Raw genomic sequence first — 17,029 nt, 5'->3', positions numbered from 1 at the left:
GCGTGGTCTCAGCTTAACTCAAAGAGAAAATATCTGGCCCAAAGGGGGCTGCAGAGGATAGATGTCAGGCCATGGTAAGGGTCAGGGTGGTGTCAACAGCTGCCCCAGTTCTGGTGATCAGAGAAAGTAGGGACATTGTTGCAGGCTGGATGAAGAGGAGGATGGTGGGAGAGCCCTAAAGGGAGAGGGGAAGTCAATCACAGTGTGATCCTGCACCCTCCCTCTCTGTGACTGTCCTGGCTTCCTCTCCTCTAACCCTCTAGCAGCTCTGGCTGTTGTCCCAAGGAGCCTGTAATCAGCGTCAGTCCTCACGTCCTTATCTCCAGGGTCTTTAGGGGCTGGTCTTGTTCTCCATGAACCCTCCCCACCCCACCTATATCAGGAGCTGCCAAGGTCGAAGGTACATTTGTCTGCCTAGTTCAGCCCCCAAAAGAACATCCAGGAGCAGCCATGGGGAAATCGGTGAGAGCTGGGTGTGGAAAACCTTGGAACTGGAGTTCCCATCTAGCCTGTACAAGGAAGCAAAGCAGGGGCTCTTGTCCTGGGTCCAGGGGAGAGGGTGGCTGAGGGTCCCATCTTGGGTCCTAGGGAAAGAAGGGGAGACCCAGGGTCTTGTTCTAGACCCAGAAGAAGCTGTGTTTCTGTTCTGGGTCTGAGAGCAAAGAAGATCGGGCAGCTGGGTGGCTCGGCAACTCAGGAGGTCTTGGGTTCAAATGTGGCCTCACACACTCCCTAGCTGTGTGACTCTGGGCAAGTCACTTAACCTCATTGCTTAGCCCTTACTGCTCTTTTGCTTTGGAACAATACACAGTTTGGTTGATTCTAAGACAGAAGGTAAGGGTTGTTTGTTTTGTTTTGTTTTGTTTTAAGAGAAAGAGAAGGAGACGGGAGGTCTTGTTGCAGATCTAGGGGAAGGGATAGCTGATATCTTGTCATTGTCCAGGGTTCGAAGGAGGACACTGGGGTTCTTCTTTTAGGTCCAGGATAGGGAGTAGCTGAGGGTCCCATCCTGGGTCCAGGGAAGGGAAGAGGAGCCAGAGGGCCTTGTTTTGGGCCCCAGGAATAGATAGTCAAGTCCTGGGTCAAGGGGGAGATAGGGCAAGCAAGGCATTATTGGAGATCCAAGGGGGACTGTGGCCATGCCCTGGATCCTGTCTAGGGATGCGGGGAGGCTTCTGATCCCTCTCTTCTCCATTGTTTTCCTCCTACTAGGACAATTATGAAATGTACTCAGTGGAACTGGACCGGAAGGGCCCTGGGGGAGACATGGAAGCCAAGCTGCAGAAGAAGAAGAAGAAGAAAGGTGGTGGTGGGGGGAAGAAGGAGCGGCTGGAGAACATGAAGAAGGAGATGGAGATTGTGAGCTGGAGATGTGAAGCGGGAGGGCTGGAAGGTGTAGCTGGGTTGGGGCGGGGATGGTTGGGGGTCACCAAGCTCCTCTCTTTGGTTACAGAATGATCACCAGCTGTCAGTGGAAGAACTGGAGAAGAAATACCAGACAAACGCAACCAAGGTGAGGGGAAGAGGCAGAGTGCCAGAGACATGAGGAAAGAGGGGGAGAAAGAAGACACAGAGGCACTGGGAGATAGACTGGGGAGGGAGAGAGAAGAGACAGAGGCACTGGGAGATAGACTGGGGAGGGAGAAAGAGAGAAAGAGAAACAAGAGACAGAAATATGGGGATATAGACTGTGGAGGGAGAGATAAAGATGAAGAGACAGAGACAGAGATAGAGAAGGACTAAACAAGAGACAGAGGAGAAAGAGATAAAGACAGAGAAGTAGAGAAAGACATGAAGAGACAGAGAGAGAGAGAGAGAGAGAGAGAGAGAGAGAGAGAGAGAGAGAGAGAGACAGAGGCAGAGAGAAGGAGAAGGAGAAGGAGAGAGCAGATGGACATACAAAGAAGAAAGAGGCAGAGAGACACAGAAGAGAGGTACAAAGACTAGGAAGGCAACGAGAGAGAAAATGCATGCAATAGACAGTGAAAGTGAGAGTGTAAGTGAGTCACAGAGATACAAAGACTAGAGAGACAGAAGAAGGTAACTTATAGGAGAGAGAAAGACAGAGAGACAAAGAGAGACAGAGACAGAGACAAAGATGAGAGGGACCCGAATACAGAATCTCAAAATATTAGCCCTGGAAGAGTCGCTCGCTACTATTTAGTCCAACCCTTACCCAAGCACAAATCTCTCCTTTAGCATCCTACCCCAGCAAGGCATCATCCAGCCTGTTTGAAGACCTCCTGTGCCAGGGAGCTCACTACCCTCAGAAGTGCCCCTCATTTCACTTCAGGACAGCTCCTTCATTGTTGGGATACTTTTTTCTCCTGACAATCATTAGCTTGGTTAATTTGTCTTTTTGAAACTCCTACTTGTTGCTCCTGGTTCTTCCCTCTGGGACCAAACTGAACAAGGCTAACCTTCCTCATGTCAGCCTTTAGATCAGGGGTCAGCAACGTATGGCTCTTTCTGCAGGAGCCATAAAGTCCATTTTTTTTCAGGCGCTGTTACAGGAGCCGCACTGTGAGCACTGTATGGTTCTCACGAAATGACATTTTAAAAAAGGTGGCGTTTATGGCTCTCACGGCCAAAAAGGTTGCCGACCCCTGCTTTAGATCCTTGAAAACAGGGCTCGTGCTCCCTTGTGTCCTCTCTTTTCCTTCCCCACGTGGTACAAAATTGAGGCCCTTGCCCATCTCGGCTGTCCTCCATGGAGATCCACAACCTTGTCAATGCCCTTTCTAAAATGTGGGACCTTTTTAGAACTGACCATCATAAGCAAGACGTGATCCAAGATAGAGAAAGAGACAGGGATAGCCAGAGTCAGACCCAGAAGAGCCCCCCTTTATGTAAGAGCAAGGAAATAAGGAGGAGTGGAAACTAGGAAATTGAGGGAGACTAGGGAATGTGGGGATGGAGACTGTGACAGTCCCCCTTCGAGAGCCACTTTGGGAGGAGGTTCTGGGCGAGGTTGTCCAGCTTTGACCCTTCTCTCCTTGCTTTCCCCCAGGGTCTGTCCACCCGATTGGCAGCTGAGATTCTGCTCCGAGATGGGCCGAATGCCTTGCGCCCACCCAAAGGCACTCCTGAGTATGTGAAGTTTGCCAGGCAGTTGGCAGGGGGGCTACAGTGCCTCATGTGGGTGGCTGCAGCCATCTGCCTCATCGCCTTTGGAATCCAGGCTGGAGAGGGGGACCTCACCACTGATGATAATGTGAGCCCACTCGGGAATTCCCAAGCAACGGATGTCCAGGAAGGGATGGGGAGGCTAGAACATCATGTGTTCTAGACTGGAATGTGTCCTGAGCAGGGGAGGAGGCACCAAGGGGAGGAGGCACTAGTGGTCTATGTTCCCTTTTCCTCTAATGCTCTCCTCCTCCTCCCTCTAAATGCAGTTACCCCTCTCTGCCCTCCACAGCTCTACCTAGCCCTTGCCCTCATTGCTGTTGTTGTGGTTACTGGCTGTTTTGGTTACTACCAGGAGTTTAAAAGCACGAACATCATCGCCAGCTTCAAAAACCTTGTGCCACAGGTCTGAGATGCCCCAAGATGGGATGGGATGGGAGGTGGGAAAGGATATAATAGGCAAGAGGGAAAGAGCCCTGGACTTGGCAGTCTGGAGAGGCTGGGGTTGAATAAATGAATGAAAATTAAAAGCATTTATTAAATACCTATTATGTGCCCAGCACTGTCCTAGGTGCTGGAAGTACAAAAGGTCCTCAAGGAGCTTGCATACTAATAGGGGAAACAATACACTGTAGGAGAGTTGGGGCCAGGGAGGGAGTTTTGGTTTGGGGAGTCACAAGGTTGGTGAATGAAGCCATAGATCCAGATCTAGAGGTAGAAGGGAGGGGAGAAAAAACATTAATTAAGTGCCTACTGTGTGCCAGGCACTGTGCTAAGCACTTTCAAATATGATATCATTTGAGGCTTACCACAATTCTATGAGGTAGGTGCTGTTCTGGTCTCCATTTTACAAATGAGGAAACTGAGGCAAACAGGTTCAGTAACTTGCCTAAACATTACACAGCTTAGTTAATATCTGAGGCTGAATACAAACTCAGATTTTTCTGACTCCATAGTCAAAGCTCTGTGCATTGTGCCTATCTAGCTGTTTCAGCTGGAAGCCGGGATGGTAGGAGTTGGGATGTATAGATATTCTGGTGGGTGGCTAGATTGGATGGGAGTGTGGGGGGCTCACTATACAGAGTGGTCCAGATAAGAGTTTATTTGCCCTCCAATCAGGACAGCAGAGGGTGGAGCCAAAGAGGAGTAGATGAATTCCTCCTAAGGCTTGGCCCAGGTTGGTTCTGGGGTCACTACTCCTGGAAGGAAGATGGGGTTCTTCAGTAGCCGGACAGATGGCAATGTGCCTGCCCGGGTACCTCTGGATGAGGTCCTGCCATCTTTTTTTTTTTTTTAACCCTCACCTTCCTTCTTGGAGTCAATACTGTGTATTGGCTCCAAGACAGAAGAGTGGTAAGGGCTGGGCAAAGGGGGTTAAGTGACTTGCCCAGGGTTACACAGCTGGGAAGTGTCTGAGGCCAGATTTGAACCTAGGACCTCCTGTCTCTAGGCCTGGCTCTCAATCCACTGAGCTACCCTCTGATGTCCTGCCATCTTTGCCGATTCCTAACCAGGAGCTCTGATCTTGAGACAAGTGATTGTTCTAGCTGTCAAATGGGGAGCATACCAGCATCTCCTACTTTCTAAGCCTTAGTGGCTGCAGAAATTGGAGCTTTTATTCACAGAGTCCCAGCTATTCACACACTCTCTTTATATTTCCTTTTATGTGAATTCGAACCCCTTAATAATTGCGCCGTATATGTTCTCAATAATGGTGGTGGGAGAGGGGACAGAACCTAGCATTTCTCCCAGAATGGCAGCTCTTTCCAGGGTGTTAGTCAGCAACTTTCTCCTGTTGTCTCAAGGGTCCCTGTTGCTTGGGGCTTTCAGAGATGAAGCAACTGGCCTGGGCTCATATATCTCATACGTACCAGAGGCAGCATTTGAATCTGAGTCTTCATAAGAGCATAGGATCATAGATCCAGGGATAGAAAGGACCTAAGAGACCATCTTCGTCCAATCCTCTTATTTGATGAATGGAGAATCTGAGGCCAAGTGACTTGGTCACATAAGTAGGAAGGGTCAAAGTTCTCATAGTAAGAATTCAATCGTTTTCAGTCATGTCTGACTCTTCGGGACCCCATTTGTTTTTTTTGGGTTTTTTTGGCAAACCTTCTAGAGGGGTTTGTAATTTCCTTCTCCAGTCTATTTTACAGATGAGAAACTGAGGCAAACAAGTGTAAATGACTTGTTCAGGATCACACAGCAAGTAACTGTCTGAGACCAGATTTGAACTCAGGAAGGAGTCTTCCTGATTCAAGCCTGGAACTCTGTGTACTATAGAGCCACCTAGCTGCCCTTCAATAAGAATAGCCCATGTTTTCATAATATCTGAAAGGTGACAAAATGCTTTTCCTAGCAGGGAAACATCACAGAGAGGGAAACTGAAAGCCACAGGTTGGGGGAGTCGTCCACAGCCATACAGATTTGGAATTTCAGACTTGAATGTTGGGCAGTCACTTAAACTTCCTGGGGCCTCAGTTTTCTCATCTGTGAAATGAGGAAGTTGGATGAGAAGGTCCTTTCCAGCTCCACATTGAGGGTCTAAGAACCCAGGTTCCCCGCCTCGTGTTAGCTTCAAGCTAAGCTGTGGCTACCATTCCTGCTCACTGGCTCTCCACATTTCCCTCCTCCCTTCTCTCATCCCTCTTCCTCTCAGCAAGCCACTGTGATCCGAGAGGGAGACAAGTTCCAGATCAACGCTGACCAGCTGGTGGTAGGTGACCTGGTAGAGATCAAGGGAGGTGACCGCGTGCCAGCCGACATCCGCATTCTGGCTGCACAGGGCTGCAAAGTAGACAACTCCTCCCTGACTGGAGAGTCAGAACCCCAGACCCGTTCCCCAGAGTGCACGCACGAGAGCCCCCTGGAAACCCGCAACATCGCCTTCTTCTCCACCATGTGCCTGGAAGGTCAGCACCCTCAGCCCAGAGGAGTCACCAGCCCCGAATCCCTCCCCATCCCCAGGTCCCTCAGGTCCTCATCCCCCAGGTCACCACGTTCCCCTCTGTTCCCTCTGCTAGGCACAGCACAAGGTTTGGTAGTAAACACTGGGGACAGGACCATCATTGGGCGCATCGCGTCGCTGGCCTCGGGTGTGGAGAATGAGAAGACCCCGATTGCCATAGAAATCGAGCACTTTGTGGATATCATCGCAGGCCTAGCCATCCTCTTTGGGGCCACCTTCTTCATTGTGGCCATGTGCATTGGCTACACCTTCCTGCGGGCTATGGTCTTCTTTATGGCCATTGTGGTAGCTTACGTGCCTGAAGGCCTGCTGGCAACTGTTACGGTGAGACTGGAATGGGGGTGTACCTGGGACACAGGCCACTGTGTGTTGGCCAAGGCCATTATTAGCCAAAAATGGCCCCTGAAAGGCTACCAGCCAGCCATATTGATCCAGCTGGAGTACAGAGGGAGCAAGTGGAGGGTCCGGGGTGTCTGTGTCCTAGGCAGGAAGAAGAGGGACAGGGCTGGCAGTTGGAAAGCTGCGTCCTCTTCCTTGCTCCCAAGGTTTGTCTATCCCTAACGGCCAAGCGCTTAGCTCGGAAGAACTGTGTGGTCAAGAACTTGGAGGCTGTGGAGACACTGGGATCTACTTCTGTGATTTGCTCAGACAAGACTGGAACTCTCACTCAGAACCGCATGACCGTATCCCATCTGTGGTTTGATAACCATGTGCACACAGCTGACACAACGGAGGACCAGTCAGGTAAGGGAGACAGGAGCCAGTTATCTGGGTAGCAGAGTGAGGAGGCCTGGGGGTCTTTGTATCACCTTCCTCCCTCCTGGGCCTCAGTATCCAGACAGACAGACGATAGACAGAAAGATGGATGGATGGATAAACACATAAGACACATAGATATATACATACACACCAAGACACATAGGTGGATGGTTGGATGAGTATATGGGTAAAATAAAGATACACACAAAGATAGATGGATAGATGGATGGATGGATGGATACGATAGATGGGTAGATGGGTGAATGGATAGATAGAGACATACATACAAAAATAGATGGATGGACAGATAGGTAAGTAGGTGGTTAGATAGATACGTATATGCATACATAGAAAGACAGATAGATGGATGGATAGATACATACATACAAAGCTAGATGGATAGGTGGATGGATGGATAGACACGTGAGTTGATGGGTAGATGGATGGATACTTACATAAAAAGATAGATGGGTAAATGGATGGGTACCTACCTACAAAATGGATGGATGGATGGATGGATGGGTAGATAGATAAGTAGATGGATAGATAGATACATATATACATACCTAGAAAGACAGAGAGATGGATGGATGGATATATACACAGCTAGATGGATAGGTGGATGGATGGATGGGTAGATAGATACACACAAAGATAGATAGATGTATAGATGGATGGATACATGAGTAGATGGGTAGATGGATGGATAAATACATACAAAGATAGATGGATGGATAGATGGATGGATGGGTAGAAAGGTAAGTAGGTGGCTAGACAGATGCATATATGCATACCTAGAAAGACAGAGAGATGGATGGATAGATAGACATATACACAGCTAGATGGATAGGTGGATGGATGGATGGATGGGTAGATGGGTAAGTGGATGGATAGATAGATACATTTACATACATACGAAGGTGGATGGATGGATTGATGTAGATACAACATTTATTAAGTGCTTGCTGTGTACCGCTGTGTGAATTACTGGGGATACAACTACAAGCAAAACAACAGTGGGTGCTAGAAGCTAGCATTTATAAAGGACTTGAAGGTTTGCAAAGTGCTTTACAAATATTATCCCATTCGATCCTCACAACCCTGACAGGTAGGCGCGATTATCACTGCATTTTATAGACGGCCGAACTGAGGGAAAGAGTAGCTAAGCGACTTGTTCAGGATCAAACAATTAGTGTCTGATGGAGGCAGAATTGGCATCCAGGTCTTTCTGTTTCATTATACCACGTGAGACACCCCATCCTCTCTACCCAAGCAAGGACTGTCGCTGTCCTCTAGGAGCTCACATTCTAATGGAGTAGACAACATAGAGGAGCTGGGAAAGGGCAGAGGGTGGCTACCAGCTCAGCCACGTGGCTTAGAGCTGCAGGTCTGGCTCTTGACAAAATAAAATCAGATAAATAGAGTTAATAATAAAAAGTAATCGGGCAGCTGGGTAGCTCAGTGGAGTGAGAGTCAGGCCTAGAGACAGGAGGTCCTAGGTTCAAACCCGGCCTCAGCCACTTCCCAGCTGTGTGACCCTGGGCAAGTCACTTGACCCCCATTGCCCACCCTTACCAATCTTCCACCTATGAGACAATACACCAAAGTACAAGGGTTTAAAAAAAAAAAAAAAAAAAAAAAAAAGAAAAGAAAAAAGTAATCAACAATGAACAAAATAAAATGTCCCGAGTTCCAGGGACAGAATCCAATCTCTGCGGGGAAGAGGTGGGGGGATGCCCAGAGTGGAGGTGGCCTGCTTTGGCACTGGTAATCAGGATGCCCAAATTCTTCCAAATGAAAAGGTTAGTCCTTTCTGGCCCCAAGTCCTGAAATCCTATTGGTTAATCCTTAGTTTCCTCACTTACAAATGTGGTTGGGTGGCCCTGGGGCCAGGGGAATTAGGGTGCCTTTCCCAGGCACCAACCTGTTTCCCTCCTGTCCGCTATGTTCCCCCACCAGGACAGACCTTCGACCAGTCTTCAGAGACATGGCGGGCACTGTGCCAGGTACTGACCCTCTGTAACCGTGCAGCCTTCAAGTCCGGCCAGGATGCAGTGCCAGTGCCAAAGGTGGGATCTGGGGAAGGTTGAGGAGGGAGGGCTGGGAGGCAGGCTGGAGGGTCCCTGGCTTGTAACCCTCGCTTTGCCGTCCCTCGGGCACCAGCGCATTGTGATAGGAGATGCCTCGGAGACTGCCCTGCTCAAATTCTCCGAGCTGACCCTGGGCAATGCCATGGGCTACCGGGATCGCTTCCCCAAGGTCTGTGAGATTCCCTTCAACTCCACCAACAAGTTCCAGGTGAGGCTCGGAAACATCAGCCCGGCTGCCCACATCCTTCCGCAAAGCTTGCCGCTCTGTGCCACCCTTCCCAGATCGGGCTTTGGAGTGGAGGAAGGGCCCTGAACTGGGGAGTCAGGAGAGAATTAGTTAGTACTTATGTGACCCCCTTCCCTTCTCGGGTCTCAACTTCGTCATCTGGAAAATGGAGGCCACAACATTTGTCTCTGAGTTGGGAGAAAAGCACTTTATAAACTTCAAAACAATTATAGTGATTGGAGTCATTCCCTGAAATGGCCAAACCAGAGCTTCTTCTGCCCCGCTCCCAAATTCATTGGGGGCAGTATGGTATAATGGTTAGAGTGACCAGTGTGGGATCAAAGAGGCCTAGTGCAAATCCCACCTCAAAAACTTACTAGCTGACCATGGGTAAGTTTGCCTCAGTTTCCTTTTCTGTAAAATGAATGGGCTTGGTCCCTAAGATTCCTTCCAGCTCTCATGATCTGCTCCCAAGATCTAGGTTCCTCTGGGAATCAAGGTCTAGGGGGTCTTTGGCCCACCCCCTGCCACACCTGGATCCCTCCTCGCCCCATGCATGTGACCAAACATTTTGCTGCTTGTCCATTCTGCCTGGCATTTGTTAAGTGCCTATTGGACCCGCCAGCCCTCCCTGCCCTCTCCCTCCATGTGGCCCTTAAAAAGCAAATGCCCAGGCTTTGGAGGCCGAGTTCCCAGACCCAAATTTCATCTCTCTCTTTGAGACTTACGTGACTGTGGACAAGTAATTTCCCCTCCCCACCTCTGTAAACGGAGAGTCAGATTGCATGAGCTCTGAGCCTCTGCCCTGGCCCCCTGCCCCCTCAGCTGTCCATCCACGAGCTGGAGGATCCAAGGGACAGGCGCCACGTGCTGGTGATGAAGGGGGCCCCCGAGCGGATCCTCGAAAGATGCAGCTCCATTCTCATCAAAGGCCAGGAGCTGCCCCTGGACGAGCAGTGGCGGGAGGCTTTCCAGACTGCCTACTTGGCCCTGGGGGGCCTGGGCGAGCGGGTCCTTGGTGAGCAGGGCTTGCCAGGGAGTGGGGGTGGAGCCTGGGGGGCTGGGACTCGTGACTTGTACATATGACCTGGGAAAAGCGTTTCTCCCCTCTGAGCCTCAGTCTCCCCATCTGTAAAATGGGCGATCTCCAGAGTTTGAGCCACAACCTAGAACCAACGCTTCCTTAGGGGTGGCCTCAGCTCTCTCCCTCCCTCCCTCCTGCTTCCAGACAGGGTTCTGATGGACTTTGGTATCTGCAGGATTCTGCCATCTGTACCTGAGTGAGAAGGATTTCCCTCGGGGCTTTGCCTTCAACCCTGATGAGATGAACTTCCCCAGCAGTGGTCTCTGCTTTGCCGGGCTCGTGTCCATGATTGACCCTCCAAGAGCCACTGTCCCCGACGCTGTGCTCAAATGCAGGACGGCGGGCATCAGGGTACAAGGGGGGCTGGGGAGCATGGGGTGAGGAATCTGGGGGGGGGACCACTTTGGGATCCAGGGACAGGAGACTAGCACCTTCTCTGCCTGGAGCAATTGATTTCCTCAACATCCCCCAGCGGATGTGAGGAAATTGGACAATAAACCTTAAAAATGGATGAAAAGTCGAGATGATTTTTAATAATAATACTTGAGTTTTGGAGGGAATGGATGTCGGGAAGGGCTGCGGGCATGTGGGAGACTAAGAAGTTGAGGAAAGAGCACCTGAGCAATCAACAAGTATTAAGTGTTTACTGTGTACCAGGCACTGGGGATACAAAGACAAAAACGGTGACAAGGAAAAAGGGATTGTGGGCTTCCAGGTTCAGGGTTGGCAGGGAAGGGGCATCTGAAGGCCAAGAGTAGGGCTTGTGTCCCTAGTTGTGCCCCATCCCTGATGCATGGGCAGAAGTGAAGGGAAACAAATCTCCTGGATTTAGAGTCTGTGGTCTTGGGTTCAAATTCCAACTCTGCTGCTTTCTACTTATATGACTTTGGATGCCATGTTAGCTTTATGTACCTCAGTTTCCTCATTTGTAAACAGGAGGGTGCTGGTCTCATGCTAGACTCCAAGGCCTTTTTCGCTTTCCCTTCATAACCTGAGAGCTATGAACTTTTCTCCCCTTTTTCCTCCAGGTGATCATGGTGACAGGGGACCACCCGATTACTGCCAAGGCCATAGCTGCCAGCGTTGGCATCATCTCTGAGGGCAGTGAGACGGTTGAGGACATTGCGGCCCGGCTCCGAGTGCCAGTGGAGCAGGTCAATCGTCGGTGAGGCTCAACCTCTCTCCTCTCCCCAGCTCTCCTTCCCACTGTCTACTTGACGTTGGAGACCTCCCAAACCATAACTAGTCACTTCAGTAGTGTCTGACTCTTCATGACTCCATTTGGGGTTTTCTTGCCAGAGTGGTTTGCCATTTCCTTCTCCGGCTCACTTGACAAATGAGGAAACTGAGGCAAGAGGGTTAAGTAACTTACCCAGGGTCACTCAACTAGTATTTGAGGCCAGATTTGAACTCAGAAAGAGGAGTCTTTTTTTTTTTTTTTAAAGCCCTTACTTTCTGTCTTAGAATCAATACTGTGTATTGGCTCCAAGGCAGAAGAGTGGTAAGGGTAGGCAATGGGGGTTAAGTGACTTGCCCAGGGTCACACAGCCAGGAAGTGTCTGAGGCCAGATTTGAACCAGGACCTCCTGTCTCTGGGTCTGGCTCTCTATCCACTGAGCCACCCACTGCCCCCAGGAGGAGTCTTCTTGACTGCAAACCCAGCCTTCTGTCCACTGCCTCATTCAGCTGCCCTCTGTTTCTGCCCCAGGGATGCCCGGGCCTGTGTGGTGAATGGCGCCCAACTAAAGGACATGGACCCAGCTGACCTAGTGGAGACCCTTCGGATGCATCCCGAGATGGTGTTTGCCCGGACCAGCCCCCAGCAGAAACTGGTCATTGTGGAGAGCTGCCAGCGGCTGGTATTCAAGGCCATAAAGCATTCATTAAGGGCCTGTGGGGTCTAAGGCACTGCTCTAGAACGTGGGGGATAAACAGATTCCTTGTCGAGTTCCCTGTTTCTGTGGTTCTTGAATCACAGCCAGGATGCAGAGCTGGAAAGGGCCTTAGAGATGGGCCAAACTCCCTGGCTTTACGAATGGGGAACCCGAGGCCCAGAGTGGGGATGTGGTCCCTGGTCTCCGAATCTAGGGCTCTTTGGGTGCCCCAAGCCAGTGAACTTTTTTTTTTCCTATTAAATCTTTTATTTTTAGATTTTTTTTCCCCATGATTCCACGATTCCTATTTTCTCCTTCCCCCCATTTCTCTCCCGGCCTGGAGCTGACAAGCAGTTCCACTGGGTTATACAACTATATATCATCCCTCGAACCCATTTCCATATTATCTATTTTTGTAAGAGTCTTCCGGGGAACTTCTGAAGGAACATCTGCATCTCCTGGCTTCCGCCCGGCCTAGGAGTCGGGAGTCTTGGGTGCAGGTGTTGGGGAGAAGTCCTTTGCCCTTTGTAAGCCTCTCTTTCCCCATCCAGGACCTGAAGGCTTTGTAGAGGGGCTTAAGAACACCCTCCACAAGGTCAGGGTCTAGGTTCCACCACTGAATAACTCAGGTGCTCAACCATCCCCCTTTTTGGGGACTCAGTTTTCCTGTCTGATAAATGGGAGGTTGGAAACCCTAATTGCCTTCCCGTTCTCAATCCCTGGCCTCGAAGGCTCTCCCCTCTCTAAAGCAGCCCCTCGTGGGCTGCAATCCGGCCGTGGGAGGATTAGGGCCCCCGGGCTCCGACCCTCGGTCTCCCAGCTGCCTTCCCTTGGCCCCTGCAGGGGGCCATCGTGGCCGTGACGGGTGACGGAGTAAACGATTCCCCCGCCCTGAAGAAGGCGGACATCGGTGTGGCCATGGGCATCGCGGGCTCAGACGCCGCCAAGAACGCGGCCGACATGATTCTGCTGGACGACAACTTCGCCTCCATCGTTACGGGCGTGGAGCAGGGTGGGCGTGGGGGGGGGCGCCGAGGGGCAGAAGGACGGGCCGGAGTGTGGGAGAGCCGGGTGGCCCCAGGGTGGCCCGGCTGCCTCAAGCCCCCGCTCCCCCTCCCCCTCAGGGCGCCTGATCTTCGACAACCTCAAGAAGTCGATTGCCTACACGCTGACCAAGAACATCCCCGAGCTGACGCCCTACCTCATCTACATCACTGTCAGCGTCCCGCTGCCGCTGGGCTGCATCACCATCCTCTTCATCGAGCTCTGCACTGACATCGTGAGCCTCTCCCGAGCCCCTCCCCCGCCCCTCCCCCCGTCCCGTCCCCTCCCCCTCCCCCGCTCCCAGGGGCCCTCACGGCTCTCCCTGTCTCTCCAGTTCCCCTCAGTGTCTCTCGCCTACGAGGCCGCGGAAAGCGACATCATGCACCTGAGGCCCCGGAACCCCCGAAGGGACCGGCTGGTGAACGAGCCGCTGGCTGCCTATTCTTATTTTCAGATAGGTGAGGCCCCCCCGCCCTGCCTGCTCTTCTTTTCAGCCCTCTCCGACTCGAGCCTGCGTATGTGCCCCAGGCCTAGGCCGCGGGGGTGAAGGGACTTGCCCAGGGTCACCCAGCCAGGAAGTGACCGAGGCCACCCTCCAGGCTCTGGATCCTCTCCTTTTCTTCTGTCTCTGCACACCCACTTCCTGAATGGGCAGATGATGAAATCCCGGCGCCTGGGCTCACAGACCTTTCACCCTCTAGCCTGGTCCCACTCGGAGGCTCCTACAAGGCCAGTGACTTGGCCAGGACCTCCAAGCTCTGAGTCTAAACTGCGATCAGGTTCAAGCCTGACCTGGGCAGGAGACCCAGCGCGAGCCCCAAAGCCTCGGGCTGAGGGCCGGCCTCTCTCTGCCCGCAGGCGCCATCCAGTCCTTCGCAGGCTTCACGGACTACTTCACAGCCATGGCCCAGGAAGGCTGGTTCCCCCTGCTCTGCGTGGGGCTGCGGCCCCAGTGGGAGAATCACCACTTACAGGACCTGCAGGACAGCTACGGCCAGGAGTGGGTGAGCTCTGGAGGCCGAAAGAGGGCCCGGGAGGGAGAGGCGGCCCCCGCTGCCCTGTGACCCGGGCTTCTGCTCCCGCAGACCTTCGGGCAGCGGCTCTACCAGCAGTACACCTGCTACACCGTCTTCTTCATCAGCATTGAGATGTGCCAGATAGCGGACGTCCTCATCCGAAAGACTCGGCGGCTCTCCATCTTCCAGCAGGGCTTCTTCCGGTGACCGCCCCGGCCCCGCCCGCCCCTAGACACTCCCTACATTTATGGTACTCCGTAGGACGCCCCATCCGGAGTCAAAGGCCCCGAGTTCCACTCTTATCTTGGACTGGACGTATATGTGGCCCTGCTCAGCCACTTCCTTCCCTTCCCTATAAAACGTAGGCCTTGGATTTCTTCCTGCTCTAGACCCGAGAGCCTCTAATCACCGGCTACCCATAGGAAGGCCTTATGGCTAACAGTGTCATATTCTCTCTCGGACCCTGGGCAAGTCCCTCCATCCTTTAGCCCAGTGATGGGCAAACCTTTCAAAGAGGGGGCCAGAGGAAAGGCAATGCTCCTCTGTCAGTCTGTTTCTAAGACAACTCTTTCGAAGTTTCATTGTATTGTACCCTACTCATTGTATTCCTCAGATTAGGAATAATGTGCAGCCAGATAGAACATTTCAGGGGGTCCACAGGCCATAGTTTGCCCATCACTGCTTTAGGGCATACTCCCTTTGCCTTCTTTTCCTGTGTCGGATTCAGTGGCCTCTTAACATGTTCCTATGAGTCAAGAAGTCTGCTTTCCTGAGTTCAAATCCAGCCTTAGGCACTTCCTAGCTATGTGACCCTGGCCAAGTCACTTCACCCTGTGGGCCTCCAGTTTCCTCATCTGTTAAATGAGCTGGAGAAGGAAATGGCAAACCAGTCCAGGATCTCTGCTAAGAAAACCCGGAAAAGTTAGACACGACTGAATAACAATGTTCGTAGGGTGGCTTGTAAGCTTTAAAGGGTTCCATAAACATGAGCTACTGAAGGAGAGGAAGCCAAGGATCAGAGAGGGGAAGGGACTTGCCTGGCTGGGGTCCCAAGGAATTGCTGGCAGAACAGGGAGCGGAGCCAAGTTTTCCTACCTCCAGGACCAGGGTTCTTCCGACCAACACCACCTGCCATTGCCCCTGCGCCAGCCACTCTTCCCTCATTCCCTCTCCCAATGCCACCAAGTGCTGCTCCACCTGCCTCATGCTGAGCCCCTGATGTCCCCCCAGGAACAGGATTTTGGTGATCGCCATCGTCTTCCAAATCTGCATCGGCTGCTTCCTTTGCTATTGCCCGGGAATGCCCAACATCTTCAACTTCATGCCTATCCGGTATGGGAACAGGGGGACGTGGGGTACTACCAGGGGAGCCGGGAGGTGTCCAGACCTTCCTTGTGATCCTCTCCCTCCCGTCCATCCAGGTACCAGTGGTGGCTGGTTCCAATGCCCTTCGGCCTTCTCATTTTCACCTATGACGAGATCCGGAAGCTCGGCGTGCGCTGCTGCCCAGGGAGTGAGTTTAGCTGCAGATGCCTAACCCCACCGAAGGACCAACACTGACTTTGCTCCCCAATAGCACCGAAACTTTGCTCTGAGGGTTTTTAGGCCCTTGTGGTCTGTGGCCCTCATCGTTACTTTTCTCTGTCCCTTTTCCTCATTTGTCTCTTCTTGTCTCCATCTCTCCCTCAGGCTGGTGGGACAAGGAGCTGTATTATTGATGGAGAAGCCACGAAGGACCTGGAGCAGACCTCAGACTGGAAGGGAAAGAAGCTGGGAGTCCTGGATGCTTGGGTTCTTCACAGGGGAAGGAGGAGGGGGTCATTAAAGAGTCATGGGAGCTGGGAGCTAGGAGTCTTGGTCTTCTTCCATCTCTGCTCCTCTGACACACCCACCCAGCCTCTTCAGGAAGAATGAATGGCTTTTTCTGCCCATCACAAATCGCACAGGGAAACTTTGCTCTTGCTCTATCACAACAGGGTCACACAATTTTAGGACTGGAAGGGTCTAGTCCAACACCTCCCCCCACAAAGCAATTCCTGCTTTAACTGTAACAGACCCAACAGGTCTCATTGTCTCCTCCCCAGATAGCCCACCCCAGTTTTGGACAGTTTTTATTAGGGCAGCTGGATGGCACAGTGGACAGAGTGCTGGGTCTGGAGTCAGGAAGACTCATCTTCTTGAGTTCAATTATCTCAGAAACTTACTGGCTGTGTGACCCTGGGCAAGTCACTGAACTGTTTGCCTTGGTTTCCTCATCTGTAAGATGAGCTAGAGAAGGAAATGGCAAACCACTGCAGTACTTTTGCCAAGAAAACCTCGAATGGGGTCACCAACAACTGAACAAAAAATTATTAGGAAGCATTTCCTAATATTGAGTCTAAGTTGATCTTTCTCCCACTTTATCCCATGATAAAGGGTCTTTGCTCCCTGGGGTCCAACAGACCAGGTCCCACCCATTTCACATGACAGCCTTGATCATATCTCCTGGATCTAAATATTCCTAGCTCCTTTAACCATTCCTCATACTGGACTCGAGCTTTTCTCCATTCAGGTTACCTTCCTCTGGTGTTACCAGTATCGTCACAATATGGTACCCAGAGCTGAAGCAATACTCCAGGCTTAGACTGAAAGAACAGAGGACAGAGGGACTCCTACCTCCTCATTCTTGGAAGCTCAGCTTCTCTTAATGCAGTTCAACATTTCATTAGCTTTTACTTAATTCATATTAAGCTTTCAATCAATTAAAACCCTTTTTAAAAACATAAGTAGGGCCCCGGGTTACAAATCAGTCATTGCCACAAAACCATTTTTACATGTTGGACCTCATGGCTTGCGAATTTTA

The 17,029-nt window shown here is 51.5% G+C and overlaps 1 protein-coding gene across 1 annotated transcript; it reads left to right on the top strand.

Annotated features, from left to right (window-relative positions):
• Nucleotides 1-450: 450 nt before the first annotated feature.
• On the top strand, nucleotides 451-15,970 carry ATP4A (ATPase H+/K+ transporting subunit alpha). The gene is made up of 22 exons (XM_044671189.1): nucleotides 451-462; nucleotides 1,213-1,359; nucleotides 1,454-1,513; nucleotides 3,011-3,214; nucleotides 3,419-3,532; nucleotides 5,786-6,038; nucleotides 6,150-6,418; nucleotides 6,640-6,838; nucleotides 8,813-8,922; nucleotides 9,017-9,151; nucleotides 9,995-10,187; nucleotides 10,429-10,604; nucleotides 11,282-11,418; nucleotides 11,962-12,112; nucleotides 12,971-13,139; nucleotides 13,252-13,406; nucleotides 13,506-13,629; nucleotides 14,030-14,175; nucleotides 14,257-14,390; nucleotides 15,418-15,519; nucleotides 15,609-15,700; nucleotides 15,877-15,970. Exons 1-22 carry the CDS (start codon nucleotides 451-453, stop codon nucleotides 15,903-15,905), a joined length of 3,111 nt encoding a protein of 1,036 aa, XP_044527124.1. The 3' UTR covers nucleotides 15,906-15,970.
• Nucleotides 15,971-17,029: the final 1,059 nt, after the last annotated feature.

This window comes from Gracilinanus agilis, chromosome 3 (genome assembly GCF_016433145.1).
Source record: "Gracilinanus agilis isolate LMUSP501 chromosome 3, AgileGrace, whole genome shotgun sequence".
Classification (NCBI taxonomy): domain Eukaryota; kingdom Metazoa; phylum Chordata; class Mammalia; order Didelphimorphia; family Didelphidae; genus Gracilinanus; species Gracilinanus agilis.
This window is presented reverse-complemented; position numbering and strand designations above follow the sequence as displayed.